The 17296-nt window shown below is 37.0% G+C and overlaps 1 protein-coding gene across 1 annotated transcript; it reads left to right on the top strand.

Annotated features, from left to right (window-relative positions):
- Positions 1–8182: 8182 nt before the first annotated feature.
- Positions 8183–10983, top strand: elf3 (E74-like factor 3 (ets domain transcription factor, epithelial-specific)). The gene is made up of 9 exons (XM_087801483.1): positions 8183–8297; positions 8399–8547; positions 8915–9148; positions 9230–9349; positions 9424–9537; positions 9608–9694; positions 9772–9885; positions 10033–10228; positions 10360–10983. Exons 2-9 carry the CDS (start codon positions 8406–8408, stop codon positions 10469–10471), a joined length of 1119 nt encoding a protein of 372 aa, XP_087657609.1. The 5' UTR covers positions 8183–8297; positions 8399–8405; the 3' UTR covers positions 10472–10983.
- Positions 10984–17296: the final 6313 nt, after the last annotated feature.

Raw genomic sequence — 17296 nt, 5'->3', positions numbered from 1 at the left:
GCCTTTCATGAATCCTACAAACTTAATGAATCCTACAGCCTTTCATGAATCCTACAAACTTAATGAATCCTACAGCCTTTCATGAATCCTACAAACAATGAATCCTACAAATGTAATGAATCCTACAGCCTTTCATGAATCCTACAAACTTAATGAATCCTACAGCCTTTCATGAATCCTACAAAGAATGAATCCTACAAACGTAATGAATCCTACAGCCTTTCATGAATCCTACAAACTTAATGAATCCTACAGACTTTCATGAATCCTACAAACAATGAATCCTACAAACATAATGAATCCTACAGCCTTTCATGAATCCTACAAACAATGAATCCTACAAACGTAATGAATCCTACAGCCTTTCATGAATCCTACAAACAATGAATCCTACAAACGTAATGAATCCTACAGCCTTTCATGAATCCTACAAACTTAATGAATCCTACAGCCTTTCATGAATCCTACAAACAATGAATCCTACAAACGTAATGAATCCTACAGCCTTTCATGAATCCTACAAACTTAATGACTCCTACAGCCTTTCATGAATCCTACAAACTTAATGAATCCTACAGCCTTTCATGAATCCTACAAAGAATGAATCCTACAGCCTTTCATGAATCCTATAGACTTTCATTAATCCTACAGACTTTCATGAATCCTACAAACTTAATGAATCCTACAGCCTTTGAAGAATCCTACAGCCTTTCAGCATTCACACAATAATAAGACGTAAAGAGAAACAGGATCTCAATACTTATCAGCATTCACACAATTAACCTTTACTTACTTACTTACTAATATTCACTACTGTTCCATTTGTGTCCCAAATTTTAACCTTCAAGAAACATCTTAAGACATTTTTATTTGTTCAGGCTTTTCCTTGATTTTCTGACATAACTGTGTATTGTTTTTGTTTGTTTAAGCGCTTTGTGACCCTGGTCTAGAAAGGCGCTTTACAAATAACGTTTACTTACTTACTTACTTATTTGCACGCTTCCAAAATGTCTACATTCAATACATTTTGAAACATACTTCCAAACACAGGAAAGTTTGTTGAATCTAAAATGTCTTCAAACAATTGTACCTCAGATTGAAGCTGCTCTGCAACCATGTGGATCTGAGATGTCCATACATGTTCCTCCCCACACATAGTACGGACGTGGGAAGTTATTTCTCACAACAGAATTGCTCAATTTGTAGGAGGCGGAGTAACAGGAAGCAGACCTTTTATGAATGAGAAACACTATTGGACGTCATCTTAGAAGTGTTGGATGAATATAATTAAACATGTTACATAACAAACATGTTACAAACATATTCACGATGATAAATATCCAGTCTAGACCTACTTTAAGAGATTCACACAAATAGTGATGAAAAGTTTGCTGTATTATTAATTCTTTTTTTTTTTTTTTAACAAAAGCCAAAATCAATATTTCAGACATTAAATCCTTGAATCACAAATGTTTAATAACATTAAATAAACACAAAATAACAATAAACCACAATGTTATAAATGATTGTTATTTAAACTTTTAAGGGGGTTCATGGAATATTTAAACAACAACAAAAATTCTAATAATTAGTGATGAGGCCTCATAAAACATCTTGTAGTGTATCATGATACAATTTGAAAGTAAGTAAGCAAGTAATAGTTATTTGTAAGTGAAAGAGCCGTACCGTACCATTATGTACTGGCGAAAACAGTTAAAATATGTACTTTAAAAGGTCAAGACACATAGAGACAAACACAGTAGTCCTAGAAAATCGTATTACACTCCATCAAACACAGAGGGAGAGGAAGATCGTTCCAAAGCTTAGGAGCAACAGTCTGGAAGGATTTCTCTCCTCTGGTCCTGAACCATGTTCAGGAACCATCAGTAGATTCTGATCCACAGACCTCAGAGCCCGAGCTGGGGTGTAAGGCTGGATCAGATCACTGATGTAAGGAGGAGTCTGACCATGAATAGATCTGAAAGTTAGAACCAGAATTTTAAAGTTGATCCGGAAAGAAACTGGCAGCCAGTGAAGAGTATCGACTTTCATGAATCCTACAGCCTTTCATGAATCCTATAGACTTTCATTAATCCTACAGACTTTCATGAATCCTACAAACTTAATGAATCCTACAGCCTTTGAAGAATCCTACAGCCTTTCAGCATTCACACAATAATAAGACGTAAAGAGAAACAGGATCTCAATACTTATCAGCATTCACACAATTAACCTTTACTTACTTACTTACTAATATTCACTACTGTTCCATTTGTGTCCCAAATTTTAACTTTGATATATTTGTTTGTTTTCGCTCATCAGGTTTTTTTAATTGCGTTTCTTGTTTGTCCAAGTTGTTTTGGGATTCTATAGAGCAGGGAACCTTTACCACTTGGAACTATTTTGTACAGAAAAGAAAACATTGAAAGTCATGAAATTCCTTTGACTTTTAAAATGAAACATCTTCCATACTTGTTGTTGTTGTTATTTTCTTATTCGACGAAATGAACTCCTACAGTCATTTTTAAGTTTTAATAAAAGCTAGACTGAAAGAGCAGCCTGCCCATGTTTCATGAACCAATGTAAACAGCACATAACTTTTTAACCAATTTTATTTTATTATTTTTCTCAATCAATGTCTTGCTTTTTTAGATTAAGTATAATCTTAATAGCAATCTTACTTTTGTTTTTTGAACAGAGATACAAAGGTGACATTAATGTATTCTTTTCACCTCAAGATATTATGGTTTTACTTATGTTGTGGCTTTGACCATATTCCAGGACTAGGAAGAGAGCAGGGAACCTCATCAAAGACCCAACTCTATCCGGATCTTCCCTCTTCTGCCTCCTCATGCAGGCGCTACAGAGGCCTGCAGACAAGAACTACCCGCCACAAGAACACTCAGATAATTCCCACTTTACCATTTATACTCTTTTTTTTTTTTGCACTGTTTATTTTTTTATTTCCTCCTGCACTATTTTTGTATACATCTTTATGTATCAATACCTCTTCTTATTATTTGTTAAAACCAGTCCCAGAGACGTCCACAACCCCTAACATTCCATGTACCATACCCTTATGTACTGGCGAATAATGCTGCTCTTGAATCTTGAATGATACAGCATCCTCTGATACAGTGGCTTAGTTTTAAAAGGCCACTAGATGGCACTCTCTGATTTTATAATTTGCCTCCGATCTAATAATTCAATGAATCCTGGCATCATTTTCATTGCGAGTACTGTTTGAAAAGAGGTTAAGAAAATCAAGTTTTGGCTGCATAAATGCAAGCATTCGTCCTAAATAAAAAGTGCAATATCAGGAAGGACACAAGAGGGCAGCAACGTTCATGACAACAAGTGCGTCAAACTCGGCTCTGCATTCACTGGATGCTGAAGCTTTATACCGAGTGACGTAGATATGTCTATGTCATTTGTTAGATGGGTTTTTCAGACCAATTAGGGAAAATATACCTAATCTTTTAGTGTAATTACAAATGAACCACTTGCTATTACAGCTTAAATCAGTATAATCACAGGCTGAACTGAACTTGTAAGGCATTGTATGTCGATGATGGAATACCATGTATTAAACATTGAAATAGATAAGTTCTCAAACATTCTAGATATTTCAGTAAAATTTACCATGATTTGAGGTTAGAAGTTCAACATATTCAAATCCCCTGTTAGACTCCACCGAGCAGGCGGTTGTCTAAACTAGCTTTATTTGTTCATTATTGAAATCAAATGAGACACGCAGAAGAAATGGAAAGAAACTGAGCCTGAGAAACCTGGGTGTTGAATTTGACGAACAAATGTCTCTAGTACAACAGGATCATTTTTTAAATTCTGATTCTTACTTTCAGATCTATTCATGGTCAGGCTCCTCCTTACATCAGTAATCTGATCCAGCCTTACACCCCAGCTCGGGCTCTGAGGTCTGTGGATCAGAATCTACTGATGGTTCCAGAACATGCTTCCGGACCAGAGGAGATAAATCCTTCCAGACTGTTGCTCCTAAGCTTTGGAACGATCTTCCTCTCCCTCTGTGTTTGATGATCTACTGACTCCTTCAAGAAACATCTTAAGACATTTTTATTTGTTCAGGCTTTTCCTTGATTTTGTGGGACTACTGTGTTTGTCTTATGTGTCTTGGTCTTTTAAAGTATATATTTTAACTGTGTTTTGTTTTTGTTTGTTTAAGCGCTTTGTGACCCTGGTCTAGAAAGGCGCTTTACAAATAACGTTTACTTACTTACTTACTTATTTGCACGCTTCCAAAATGTCTACATTCATTTTGAAACATACTTCCAAACACAGGAATGTTTGTTGAATCTAAAATGTCTTCAAACAATTGTACCTCAGATTGAAGCTGCTCTGCAACCATGTAGATCCGAGATGTCCATACATGTTCCTCCCCACACATAGTAAGGACGTGGGAAGTTATTTCTCACAACAGAATTGCTCAATTTGTAGGAGGCGGAGTAACAGGAAGCAGACCTTTTATGAATGAGAAACACTATTTGACGTCATCTTAGAAGTGTTGGATGAATATAATTAAACATGTTACATAACAAACATGTTACAAACATATTCACGATGATAAATATCCAGTCTAGACCTCCTTTAAGAGATTCACACAAATAGTGATGAAAAGTTTGCTGTATTATTATAAAAAAATTGTTTTTGAAAAAACAAAATCAATATTTCAGACATTAAATCCTTGAATCACAAATGTTTAATAAAATTAAATAAACACAAAATAACAATAAACCACAATGTTATAAATTATTGTTATTTAACATTTTAAGGGGGTTCATAGAATATGTAAACAGCAAAACAATTCTAATAATTAGTGATGAGGCCTCATAAAACATCTGGTAGTGTATCATGATACAATTTGAAAGTAAGCAAGTAATTCTCTCCTCTGGTCCGGAAGCGTGTTCAGGAATCATCAGTATATTCTGATCCACAGACCTCAGAGCCCGAGCTGGGGTGTAAGGCTGGATCAGATCATTGATGTAAGGAGGAGTCTGACCATGAATAGATCTGAAAGTAAGAACCAGAATCTCAAAGTTGATCCTGAAAGAAACTGCCAGTTAGTGAAGAGTTTTAAGGATCGGGGTAATGTGAGTTCTCCTACTAGAGCTGTTCAGAATTCTCGCTGCAGCGTTTTGTAAGGCCACTAGATGTCACCCTTCAGTGAAAATGATGCCAGGTTTTATTGAATTAGTAGATCAGAGCCAAAGATTATAAAGCAGAGAGTAACATCTAATGGCCTTTTTAAAATGAAGACAAAGTTTCATGACACGGCCGGTGCTGTTTCGTGAGGCCTTATAAACTCATCAACAATATTAATAATATTTATTAATATTATCAATCTCACTACAATCATTCCTAATGTCCGCATGTGCTGATGGTCCTTTTATTATTCAAGCATCCAACAACAGGAGGGTGGAAAGTAATCTGTTATGTCTTTTATGAAATAAATATTGTGTATTTGAATCCGTGGAAACAGGCAGAAAATACTTACATTTCACAATTTATTATATATATACAGTATATATATATAGTATATATATACAGTATATATATATAGTATATATATATATATATATATATATATATATATATATATATACTGTATATATATATAATAAATTGTGAAATGTAAGTATTTCCACATATATATATATATATACATATATATATATTATTCGGCTTATAATTATTATTTTGAAGAGTGAAATACGATTTTATTTAAAAAAAAAAAAAAAAAGATCCAATGTTTGTCTGAAGCTGAAAAAGAGTATTTAAATATGTTATGGTGTATGTTAAAATATTACAAACTCAAATTGTAAGTCAGATCTGTTATGCTACATACGCTAATATGTGCTTAAAAATAGAGTAATGGTATCAAGTATCATCATGTCGTCCAAATTTTCCAATCTTGAGAAACACATTCATACATTCAGAGAACAATCACACAGTGAACGCTTTGTGTCGTCAGCATTCACTTTCTGTGTTACGCTCACAAGTATCTACTATGGAAAACCCCGGTATTTTGAAACAGCCCAGGTGGAGGACAATAATAAAAGGTGCAGAAGCTAAGACAAGGTGACTTTGAGTGATGAAACAATTTGCCTGTTTGCCCGCAGGTCATGAAAGATGTGGGAGTTTAAAAAAAAAAAAAAACCTGCAAAGCTGCATTCCTCGCCAAGATTTTTTTTTTCCAACAAGCGGTGGAAAAAAGGGTGTGATTGATGTTTTGAAATTTTGGAGAAAAATGTTTAAAATAGGATAATGAGTCATTATTGGCTAATGTTCATTCCATGACATCAATGGGATTAGAGAAAAGAGGATTTGACAAAAAAAAAGCACTATATATCTTGTGTTTATTATTCTGTTATTAAAATCTACTGACATTTTTTATAAAATTACATGTATTTGAGGATTTCTTTTTACATTAATACTTAAAATATTTATACGGTTATTCCACCACAAAGCCACGCTGCCAAAGTCAGTTTCTGAAGGTCTTTTCAGGTGACTTTCTCAGACAGTTTAAAGATCCCAGTCCAAGTTATCGTTGACATGCCTCGTGGCTGCACATGCCTTGATGGTTTATGATTTTGTGTGAGATTAAATGAAAATGTTCCCTTAAAAAATATAAAAACCTTCATTTGAAATATTCTTTTTGCCCTTAAGTCACTTTATTTTAATTTAATTTTGTTACATATTTTAAAGTGTTGACTAAAACAAGTATAAATTTGGTTCTAAAACTGGATAAAGATCCGAAATACCGTAGTTTTATCACTTGAATGAATAAATCTCGTTGCCAAAGACAAAATCGATCTCTTTTTCCAAAACTTCTCACGGAGCTCTGACGCTTCGGTCTTAACCACTAGGCACCAGTAATGAGCCGTAACAGAAAACCTGCTGCTCCCAGTAACTCGACACCGACACAGACCTCCTCGACCCATCCAGTGTTTGCCCTGCAGTGCACTGTCTGCCTCACTGTTAGGATACAACTGGTATCAACATTCTCCTCGTCCACCTTTGCCCTCGGGTTTTGTTTGGGAAATTAGCCCTCTGTCATCATTTTCCCGACAATTGAAAAGTCCTGTATCAAAACACAACTGACCGTTACTAAACATTCCTTTGATTAATGATCACTCATATTGATAACTGGGTAATCAAGAGGTTAATAATTTACTTTATTTCAATTTCATTTGAATGAACTAAGTTGAGTAAGTTGACCTGAATTCTATTCCGAGCACTGAGTTTCTTTAATGAACCCGCTTCAATGTGTCGTTTCTTCTTGAGTCAGCTTGGCTGAAGTTGGTACAAGCAGGTCAAATCAGATATAAAGTTGATAACAGCGGTACTCAGTCAACATTACAGCACTAAACACACAGTCAAACCCTGATCAGCAAATATTCAGGTGATGTTTTTTTTTGTGTGTGTGGACCAATGTGCCCAAAAACATTTGGATCTTGTCTCTACATTGGCTCCTGGCAACTTAAAAACATGCAATGACCTCAATAAATCGATTTTAAGTATATTTTATTTTATGCAATTTACTCTTAAAACCAGGGGTTGCCAACATTTTTGCAACTTTTTTGCAACTGCGAGCTGCTCCATGGTCCACACTTCTGAAATAACTTAATATACATTAATATAGAGGATAAATGTTGCTCATCTTACATACTTATCACATTATTGATTATTCAATTAATACCAAATGGGGAACTGATTTTTTTCAGTTCTTTAAAAAGTGGAGATTGAGGAAAACAGAATAATTTCTAGAAAGTTATGAAGAAGTTAAACTTGCTATTACATGGATTTACATTTAGAATACAATGAGACGGTTGGATAGTAGAGGAAGTCGGCCCACATCCCCAAAAGCTTTCACCCGTTCAGAAACCCAGTTCTCCCCCCTGAGGGATAGTATACAAAGAGACATCATTTAGTTTTACTGACTCAAATCAATAATTCATTACTTGTTGACAAATCTCACTCTTGATGATGCTTAGACATGAACTCGTTGGAACGAATTTCACCGGAAAGCAGAGGTGTGAGTCTTGAGGTGTGGCGAGAACCTAACTGGAATTTCCCTGCGCTCACCTGAGACCCGCCCTCCTCCTCTCGCTCCACTTATAAAGCTTCGCAGGTGTATTCTCGCCACAGCAAGTGAATGTTTGCCTTCCTGACAGACACTGAAACTCAAACAGTGCGGATCATATATCACATCCTCTGCCTCCTTGGATTTTTTCTCTGCATCATCCTGTCACTGTCATCAGGTAACTCACTTTCTTGATTGCTCATCTAAAGAGTTTGTTTAGTATAGCATCCATGGAGCGTACTTGGATTTTGTCTAAGACTGTGATGTGTTGTATCTTAGAGTCACCATGGCATCTCCGTGCCTCAGCAGTGTCCTGACCCATGCCAATCTCACCATGTATCCGACTGGCATCCCTGACATCCTTTCTCAGGGGCAGCAGGAGCCCAACATGCTGCCTATCAGTCCATCCTACGACTACAATTTGAGCGGTAAGATTCTTGCTGATCCACGTCTGAGTGAAAATAATCTGGAAGTAGTAAATTCATAAAGTAGACTTTCGAAAAAACCCTGGCAGTGAGACCATTACCTCACTCTGTTTTGCTTTGACCTCGTTTGGACACCGTTGGCTCAATCATTGACCAATGTTGCTAATGTTTAACAGGCCATAATTGTCTAGTACTGCCACCTTACAGCTAAGTCTTTGTTTGTCTGACCTTGGGTTCACGAGCCTGACTGGGTGATGGTGCAGACTCGCGTCAGTCCTTCGGGGTGGGGCATTGCTGAGAAACAGAAACCAAAAAAACATCTCTTTTGAATTGCAGTCGTTTTTAAGAATGTTGTTCCTCTGCTTCACAGGTCAGTGGTACAGACAGATCAACCCTCACTACTGGACCAAAGACAATGTGCTGGAGTGGATCAGCGAAAATGTCGAGACCAACGGGTTTGATGCCAGCAGCCTGAGTATGGCCTACTGCACCGTGGACGGTCCCACCCTGTGCCAGCTGACCTTGCATCAGATGGTTGCTTATTTCGGACCACAGATCGGCCAACATCTACACCAAAACCTGGAGGAACACAAGAACAAATATGGTGAGCAGTTTTCCGCCTTGTTATGAAGATTTCTGAATAAGCACCAACATATTCTAAATAGCTATTTCTTTATTATTATAGACCTTCAGAATCTCTCCCTGCCTGAGCTGAATGAGACCTGCACCTTGTTGGACCACTTCCTGGAGATTCTCAACCCCTCACCAAAGTTCCCCCTGATGAGCACCATTAAGATTGGTCAAGGTACACATCTCTAGATGTTTGCAACTGTGTTGCGTGGTCGTCAGACACTCATGGTTATTCTCAACCACCGACAGCCGAAGCTGCCGGCGACGACCTGAGCGCTCTGACCATGGATCCCATCATGCAACACAGAGATGGGTACCTGTCTGATAACCAGTCGGAGAGCGACTACAGCTCGTCGTCCAACAGTGAGTCTCGGCTGCTCTTCTCTTATCTCTCACAGCAGTCAAACATTCGTTAATGTTGTTTTTTGTTTAGGTTGCATCTTCGGTTTCTCAAGCCTTGGATCTCCGGAATCTGGCAGTTACGAATCAGAACCTGAATTCTCCTGTCCAATGATTTCAAGTAAGTGAGGAAGCAACCATAGGCTTGTCGCATAAGAACGAATGAGAGCAAGTGTCTCATCAAAACTATGTTTGCAGAGCCTCAGGTGATCAAGGAAGAGTGTCTGCCGAGGCGACCCCGGGGCAGACCCCCCAAAATTATCAGGGATGCCAACAGCTCTTTCTATGACCAGGCCAAGAAAAACAAACATGGTGAGTTGATTTGGATTAAAACAATGCTTAACTGTACAGCTATTTGAATCTAGTTTGTATTATTACGATCTGAGATAATAATGCAAAATTTGTCTTGATCTTTATCTCTGGAAACGCGTTGAGCCGACTCTCTGCTTATCTTCGCAGCGCCACGTGGCACCCACCTGTGGGAGTTCATAAGGGACATTCTGATCCATCCCGAGAAGAACCAGGGACTGATGAAGTGGGAGGACCGTTGTGAAGGCGTCTTCAAGTTCCTCAAGTCCGAGGCCGTGGCGCAGATGTGGGGTCAGAAGAAGAAGAACAGCAGCATGACGTACGAAAAGCTCAGCCGTGCCATGAGGTACGTCAGTTCTCAACTTCCTAAAAACAGAAATTTCCCTATTTTAAAATAAGCCGACCAGAAAATGAGAAACGACTAGAGTAAAGCATGTCACTGTTACGAACAGGACTGACTCTAGCATCTCCCCTCAGGTACTACTACAAAAGAGAAATCCTGGAGCGAGTGGACGGCAGGCGTCTTGTCTACAAGTTTGGAAAGAACTCCAGCGGTTGGAAGGTTGAAGAACTTGGCATGGGCATGTGAGGATGCATTGGCTGACTTGCCAAGCAGTTCAGGAAACTGGAAGAACCTGTGTGGCCTGTTGGTAAGGGGGAAAACCATACTACCCCGAACGTTAAGACACAAACTTCCTCTTTGTTGGAAGGTGTTGATTAAAATGTAAGCCATTGTTTTTGGCTCCAGTAGGTTTTATGAACCAATATTCTTGATGTGTTTTTATAAATGGCCGGTGAAGGTTGGATCACAGAAGATTTATATGATGATTTTTTATGAACTTTTTTTCTGGCTGTTGCAGATGAAGTGATTTGTAATTACACAGTAAACAAAGTCAACTGCATGTGCGTTGTATCACTTATAATGAAGTGTTTCAGTCAGGAGAAGAGGAGAAAGATGATTCATACCATGAATAAATATATATATGCACTTTCTTTTGTAATGCTTGTCTAATGTGATCAACTTACCCCCTGTCTTGTTTTATGTTGTAAAGAGTTTGTATTTGATTGAATCGTTTTTATACAATAAATTTTGATAACATACTTGAGTTGTAAGTGTTGTAATTTTGAATTTTCTTTGGGAGACCAGTAGCAGTATTTCATTGGTCTAGACTCATAGAATCAACAAATAAACCTACTAAATTTGTATTAGTATTACAATTTTCTAGAGAGTATTGTAGAGTATAGAAGTAGTACTTCGGGCTTAGCCACCTTTACTATCAAAATATACATTTTATTTACTCAGAGCTTTAGAAAAAGGGAAAGAAAATTAGGCTTAAAACCATACACAGCTTCTAAACTTTCAGAAATGTATAGTATTTTTTATGAATTTACATTATAAAAAAACAATATGCAGGTCTACACCTACATTCAAATAAAAATAGAACAAACACAAACACTAAAACAAAAAAACATGTCATAAATATATAGAATCTTGGCCAGTAATTTAAAACTAAACAAGCAAGCTATGGATCTGAAATATTCATTAATTCATCTTTCTGAATATTTTTATATGGAACTATTGGCTCAGGTTTATGAAACAGAGACATTTTTTAACTCAATAAAGTAGATACTGGAGAAAACTTGCCATTGAGTTTAGCTAAGAGGACAAAATGACACACATTTGAATGAAGATGTGAGGTAGTGAAGAGCATTGTTACAATAATAACTAGAGATTTTTTTATTAATCTGCAATGCTAATCACTGAAATATATGGAGAGAAAAAAAGTCACATGGAGATAGCCCGATCTAAGGATTTATTTTTTGGGAAAGTTCATGTAAATGATGCTGTTAGATGGATCACAATAATGAGAAATCGTGTTAATGGAACTTCTGATATTGCCATCAAAGCACATCGATTCACAATAGCGATGTATTGAAGCATGTCAGTCGTACTACACTACACTACTGTACTCTGTACTACAACTTCAACAACAACAACTGGACCGAGGCCAAGCTGGTGCACAATTGGATTGACTACATTCTTCTAAGCATATAAAACATGTTGATGTCTGATGGCTAATAAGAAACGAAACTGGATTCTTTACTCTTTTAATTTCATAGTAAACTAAAATAATGATCTATTTATATATATTTTGACAACATTTTGGCTGTAAACACATGTTTTAAAAAATAATTCAAACCAAAAACCTGATACAAGATTTTATAAAACACAAAGATCCTCAGCTATTGCATTCTATTACTAAACCAATACATTTTTGATCAAATCTTTTGTGTGTATTGTGTTGTTTCCCATGTAAAATATACGGTTACGCACCTGAATCTTCATTAAACAATAGAGTACACATGACTTTTGTAGTCGACCTTGGAAACTAACTAAAGGAGCTTTTAATAATGTTTTCAAACTCCAAAATGTTGTTATATAATAGAAAAGCAGATAGGAAACACTCATCCCACACGCACAATATACTTTACTTTAAATTATTATTTAAATAAAAAATCTCCCTCATATTTAACTGCAACTTTGGTTGATCATCTTTCTGCGCAGTTTTCAGGAAGATATTCCACAAAAACACATTGATACAATTTGTCTTCATATTGCAAAGAGACAGACTATTGCCTGACACGACCTCACATTGATCTCAAACCTTCTGCAAAAAGTGGACTCGAAAAACCTGTTTCCTTCTGTGGTTAAATTAAACACAATCATTTCGCAAGAAGCAGTGACAGACCTCATTTTAACTACTTTGATTAGTTTATCTGACACAACTCTGTAAATCTCTTTTTTTGGATCCTCATGTCATAATCAATATTTGTTAAGACATGATCTGTGCGCATTAATAAGAAATGGGATTATTTCCACATAACCGCTCGCTTGTCGTAAACACAGGATTTGTAGATTTGGCAACAAGATGAGTGGGTTCTACATTCCTCTACCACTTGCCAAGTGAAATGTTTGCTCTGGCAGAAGATGGTTTCTGGTTACAGTTTGGTTTGCAACAGGTCTGTCGTGTTGATGCCGAGGCATGAAGGCATCTCCACCTGTGAAACAAAAGTCCCCACTTTGTTTATTTACAGGGTTTGACTTGTCTGGTGCAAGACTTCAGTCCATTCACTTCTATCTTGAGTTGACAAAACACAGAGCCTGTTGCTATTGGTAAAAACATTTAGAAATAATATGAAAGTGAAAATAAAAGGATTCATTGGAAATAGCCTTTATTGTTACATCAATAAAATAAAAGATCTGTTTTTTAGAGCACAATTGTAAACGATAAAGACATTTCAATGGGTTACTCTGGATTAGTTTCCATTAATCATCATTTCAATTCAAATTAACGTATGTATAATGCAAGTGATCTAGAAACAAAACATCACTTATTTGTGGTGCTAGGTTCTGATTAAATAAAATGTAATTAAAATACATAAACAAAGTAAAGTAACAAAGTTAAGGCGCTAAATACTGCCTGAACAGATGTTCTGGAGTTGTTACTACCTTCTTTTCCGGAAGCCAAACGGCTTGGTACGACTCACAGTGTCGCCGTAGAACTGCATCATAATTGACTTTACTGAATTTACTGCAGTAGTACATCCATTTTTGGACTCTCTCTTCATGATATTCATCTCCCAATTCAGGTCTTGGTTGACAAAGGTACCCAGTTGGAGGACAAGCTCAAAAATGTCAACTGTAGAGTAGCCAAGGGTGAGTGGGTAGAGGGTGACCATCATCTCCACTGGTTTGAGTGTTGAGTTGAAGTTGTTCTGGCTCCACCAGGTCAACAGTAGATCCTCTTCTGATCAGTAGATGAACTACTCTCTGTCCCAGATGGGTTTTAGTTAATGGAGTGAGGACTGAATAGAGGGTAAACTATTCGTTTATGGGGACTGATAGAACACAGCATTGAGGGGGCCCTGGTTTTTAAAAGTTGTTGCCCCAGCTTTACCTGCAGCTTTCTGTTGAACATAAAGTCAACGATCCATCTGTCAAAAGAGACGGCCATATCAGGTGGAAAAGTTTGTCCTGGAGAATAACAGGGACGACGGTGTTTAAGGCTGATAAATAGTCCAAATACATAAAACTGGAATTTGATTATCAGTTGCTGTGGATTGTAGTATGGGCCCAAAACAAGAGTGTCATATATATACCTGTTCGCTCTTTAGTCCCATGCAGGGGATCCTTGTCTGGTTCTGTAAACCTCTTATCGGTGGGGCAGCACATGCAGCTCTAAACACTTAAATTCAAAGGGGACGGTACTGAATCTGTAGGACATTTCGACGATCTTTGGACAATTGAAGTAGCAGGTACATGACAAGTATCCAGTAAGCTGTTTTGTCCACACTGCAAACATCTGACCAGCACACCCGTTGCCTATTGTAAGTTTTTCACAGCTCTTCTTTGATGTTAAAAGTAAGTGGTGGTAAAGTGTTTTGCGACACTCAAAGTAGTTTGTGGTAGAATCCATCCTAGCGAAAGTTCAATCAGGAAGACGTCTTGTTTTTCCTTCTCGCAACTCTTTCACTTCTTTCTCTCCATTCCTTTCTTCATCGTGCTAACTGCCATCAGGTGCTACACCTCCTAATCCAACCACTCGATCAAAGCTCCTCCATAGACCAATCACTACTGACTGTCAAGTTTACATCTGTGTCACCTGTTGTCAGTTCTTCATTGCGGATGCGCGACACATCCCTCCTCCTCCCCTCGGCCCTCCAGTCTTCATCCTCATCCGATCCTCATCTCTGCAGTTATCTTCAAGTCCCTCGACTGACTCACAGGATTCAAGATCTCTCCTGTATCCATCTGAACTGCTATTACTGCTTTCGAAAACTGTCTTCCTCTACTCGCTCTCCTTCCGTCCCAGCCGGTGACAGCAGAAGACCGTTCACAAACAGTCTGGTTCTGTTTGAGGTTTCTGCCTCAGAGGCAGTTTTTCCTTGCCACTGTGATTGGCCGGGACCTGTTTTTCCTTAGATTAGTTGGTTAAATGACTTAAAGTTAACTCAATGATTACAAAAAATAATAAGTATTACCAATACACTTCAAACATACCACCACCAAGCCTCCATTAGGGAGAATTACAAAAGTAACCCCCTATCATTCATCAAACTCTGATGATGGGGTCTAACTGACAAAGATATTTATTAACCTCACAACATTAACATATACTTTCAAATCCTAAACTTGTGTCCAAGTCTCTCCTGATTGAAACAAAGTTCGACTGCATCTGTGTCTCAACTCTTCATCACAGCTCTGAACACACACCAGTCTGTGCAGTCCAAACAATCCTGCAGCATCACTGCTCCACAGCTTCGAGGTTCTTACTGTAGCTTCTCCGAGTTTGAATTTGTGTTTGTCTGCAGTGGCAGGAATCTGGGGCCTCACAACGATTTGAACAAATGTGGTACACATTAAAAAACCCTCCAATTTGATTCGATGTTTACATTTTGCATCTTTCTTTGGAATGGTTTGATGGTTATTTATGATCAGATAGATCTGGAGGGAAGAACAACGTATTTAAGTTACAAAAAAAAGTTATAACAAAAGTTATAAAAAATCCTTTAGAAAGATGCCTCCTTTTGATGTCAGTCAAATTCTTGAAAAGTAGATGCCATTATTTATTTGAACAGGAAGAAGCCAGTTGTGTGGAAATAAATGCAATTTCAACTATATACTGTATTAAAATATCTCCGAGCTGGCAAAAGATTTCTGAAAGCAAATTTGGACCCAGCTACAGTGGCAGCTACAGCTGCAGTTTCTATAAAAACAAATGATTTTTAGGCAATACTTCACTTTTAAAACAGCATGACACTTAACAGTTTGACTTGTATTTCAGCATAATTCCAATCAAACATTGCTGATTCAACAGGACAGTTTTCTAACTGCCACATACAGCATGTAAGGACGCTAGATTTCTATCTCGGTTTTTTGGCCTGTTAATCGAAGCGTGCGCGCACACACCTCTGCAAACACATGCGCGTGCACTCCACCTTCTAGGTCAACATACCTGCTCGACAGGTATAAAATGTGTGTGTGGCACGTAGTTTACCGGCAATCACATGATCAGAGCTCGAAGATACGGGAAAGGGAGGGAGTTTTTTTTTTTTTTTTACTGCAATGATCTCAGCACGTCCCATGATAAACAGTAAGGCATTGTGCCCTTCCACTAAGTGACTTATTAAACCGGCCTCTCACACTTCCATTTTGTTGCTTGCTAATGGTTTGAATGCAGGTTGACGTCATGCCTAATTTAGTATATACGTAGTTTCTCACGTGGAGCCGAAATGTCACATATCCTGACACACACGTTAATAGGAAGTTACTAGTAGTTACTAATAGTTTAGGTTACAGTCTTATATAGAACTTGTTTTTCTACCACTTTCTCATTCCCACAGAAAACAACAACAGGCTTAACAGAAAAATGTAAACATTTCAGTATCAACTAATGATCTATGTGTGTTTTTTTTACAGCAGCAAACACTACCCTATTCTGTTGCTCCTAAATAATTTACATTACATTCTGTAAACTATATACCAAGCAAGAAGAATCTACTCATATTATATAAAAAAATGTTTATTTTTTAATTGTTATATTTTGGTATAGATTTGGACAACCATGTTTTTTTTACAGCAGCAAACACTACCCTATTCTGTTGCTCCTAAATAATTTACATTACATTCTGTAAACTATATACCAAGCAGGTATAATCTACTCATATTATATAAAAACATGTTTATTTTTTAATTGTTATATTTTGGTATAGATTTGGACAACCATGTGACGTATTCCATAATAATTTTCTAGGAAATATTTTGCACATTTAGAATTATTTAGTGTTGCATTTTGAGTGGATATTTATAAGTGAAACATGAACCGGTTTGATCGGGTAGAAGATCCCAAAAGAGTCAAAAATATTACTAATGGTTACAATTTTTTGGTGATTTGAAGTATTTTTATTTGGTTTTGTAGTGAAAAAATGCAATGTCATTGTGAAAATGTATTTTAATTTCATCAGCATTAAGCTTTTGATTGTCACTTTATTATAAAATGGATTTTTCTGATCAAATACTCTTAATTTTAACCATTTAAAATACAATTACTACATACAGTAATCCCTCTGAACCCAGCCATGAACTACTTAGTTGTTTTTTCATCTGGTATGATGTATATTTACTGACCTTATTGAGTCTTATATTCGATTAGAAACATTTGATGAAACATTGTTGGAAACAGATGAGCTTCTACGGTATTGAATGGCTGTCATGTTTGGCCTCTAGGCAAGAGATCACAAGTAGCCATTAACACATCGGTGTATAGAGCTTTTCTTCCCAACTGATAAACAAACATCAATAAAATGATAGACTGTTTTATTACTGACATCCAGACCAGCGGGATAATGGTTC

This window comes from Callionymus lyra, chromosome 10 (assembly GCF_982586985.1).
Source record: "Callionymus lyra chromosome 10, fCalLyr1.hap1.1, whole genome shotgun sequence".
Lineage (NCBI taxonomy): Eukaryota > Metazoa > Chordata > Actinopteri > Syngnathiformes > Callionymidae > Callionymus > Callionymus lyra.
Note: the sequence above shows the minus strand (reverse complement) of the source record. Positions and strands in the feature narration are given on the sequence as shown.

Bases quoted from the DNA above. Each gene is read 5' to 3' on its own strand.
- elf3 (XM_087801483.1), top strand. From the start codon at position 8,406: ATGGCATCTCCGTGCCTCAGCAGTGTCCTGACCCATGCCAATCTCACC. The intron at 9,149-9,229 runs GTGAGCAGTTTT...TTATTATTATAG, and splicing joins GGAACACAAGAACAAATATG to ACCTTCAGAATCTCTCCCTG. The intron at 9,538-9,607 runs GTGAGTCTCGGC...TTTTTTGTTTAG, and splicing joins CTACAGCTCGTCGTCCAACA to GTTGCATCTTCGGTTTCTCA.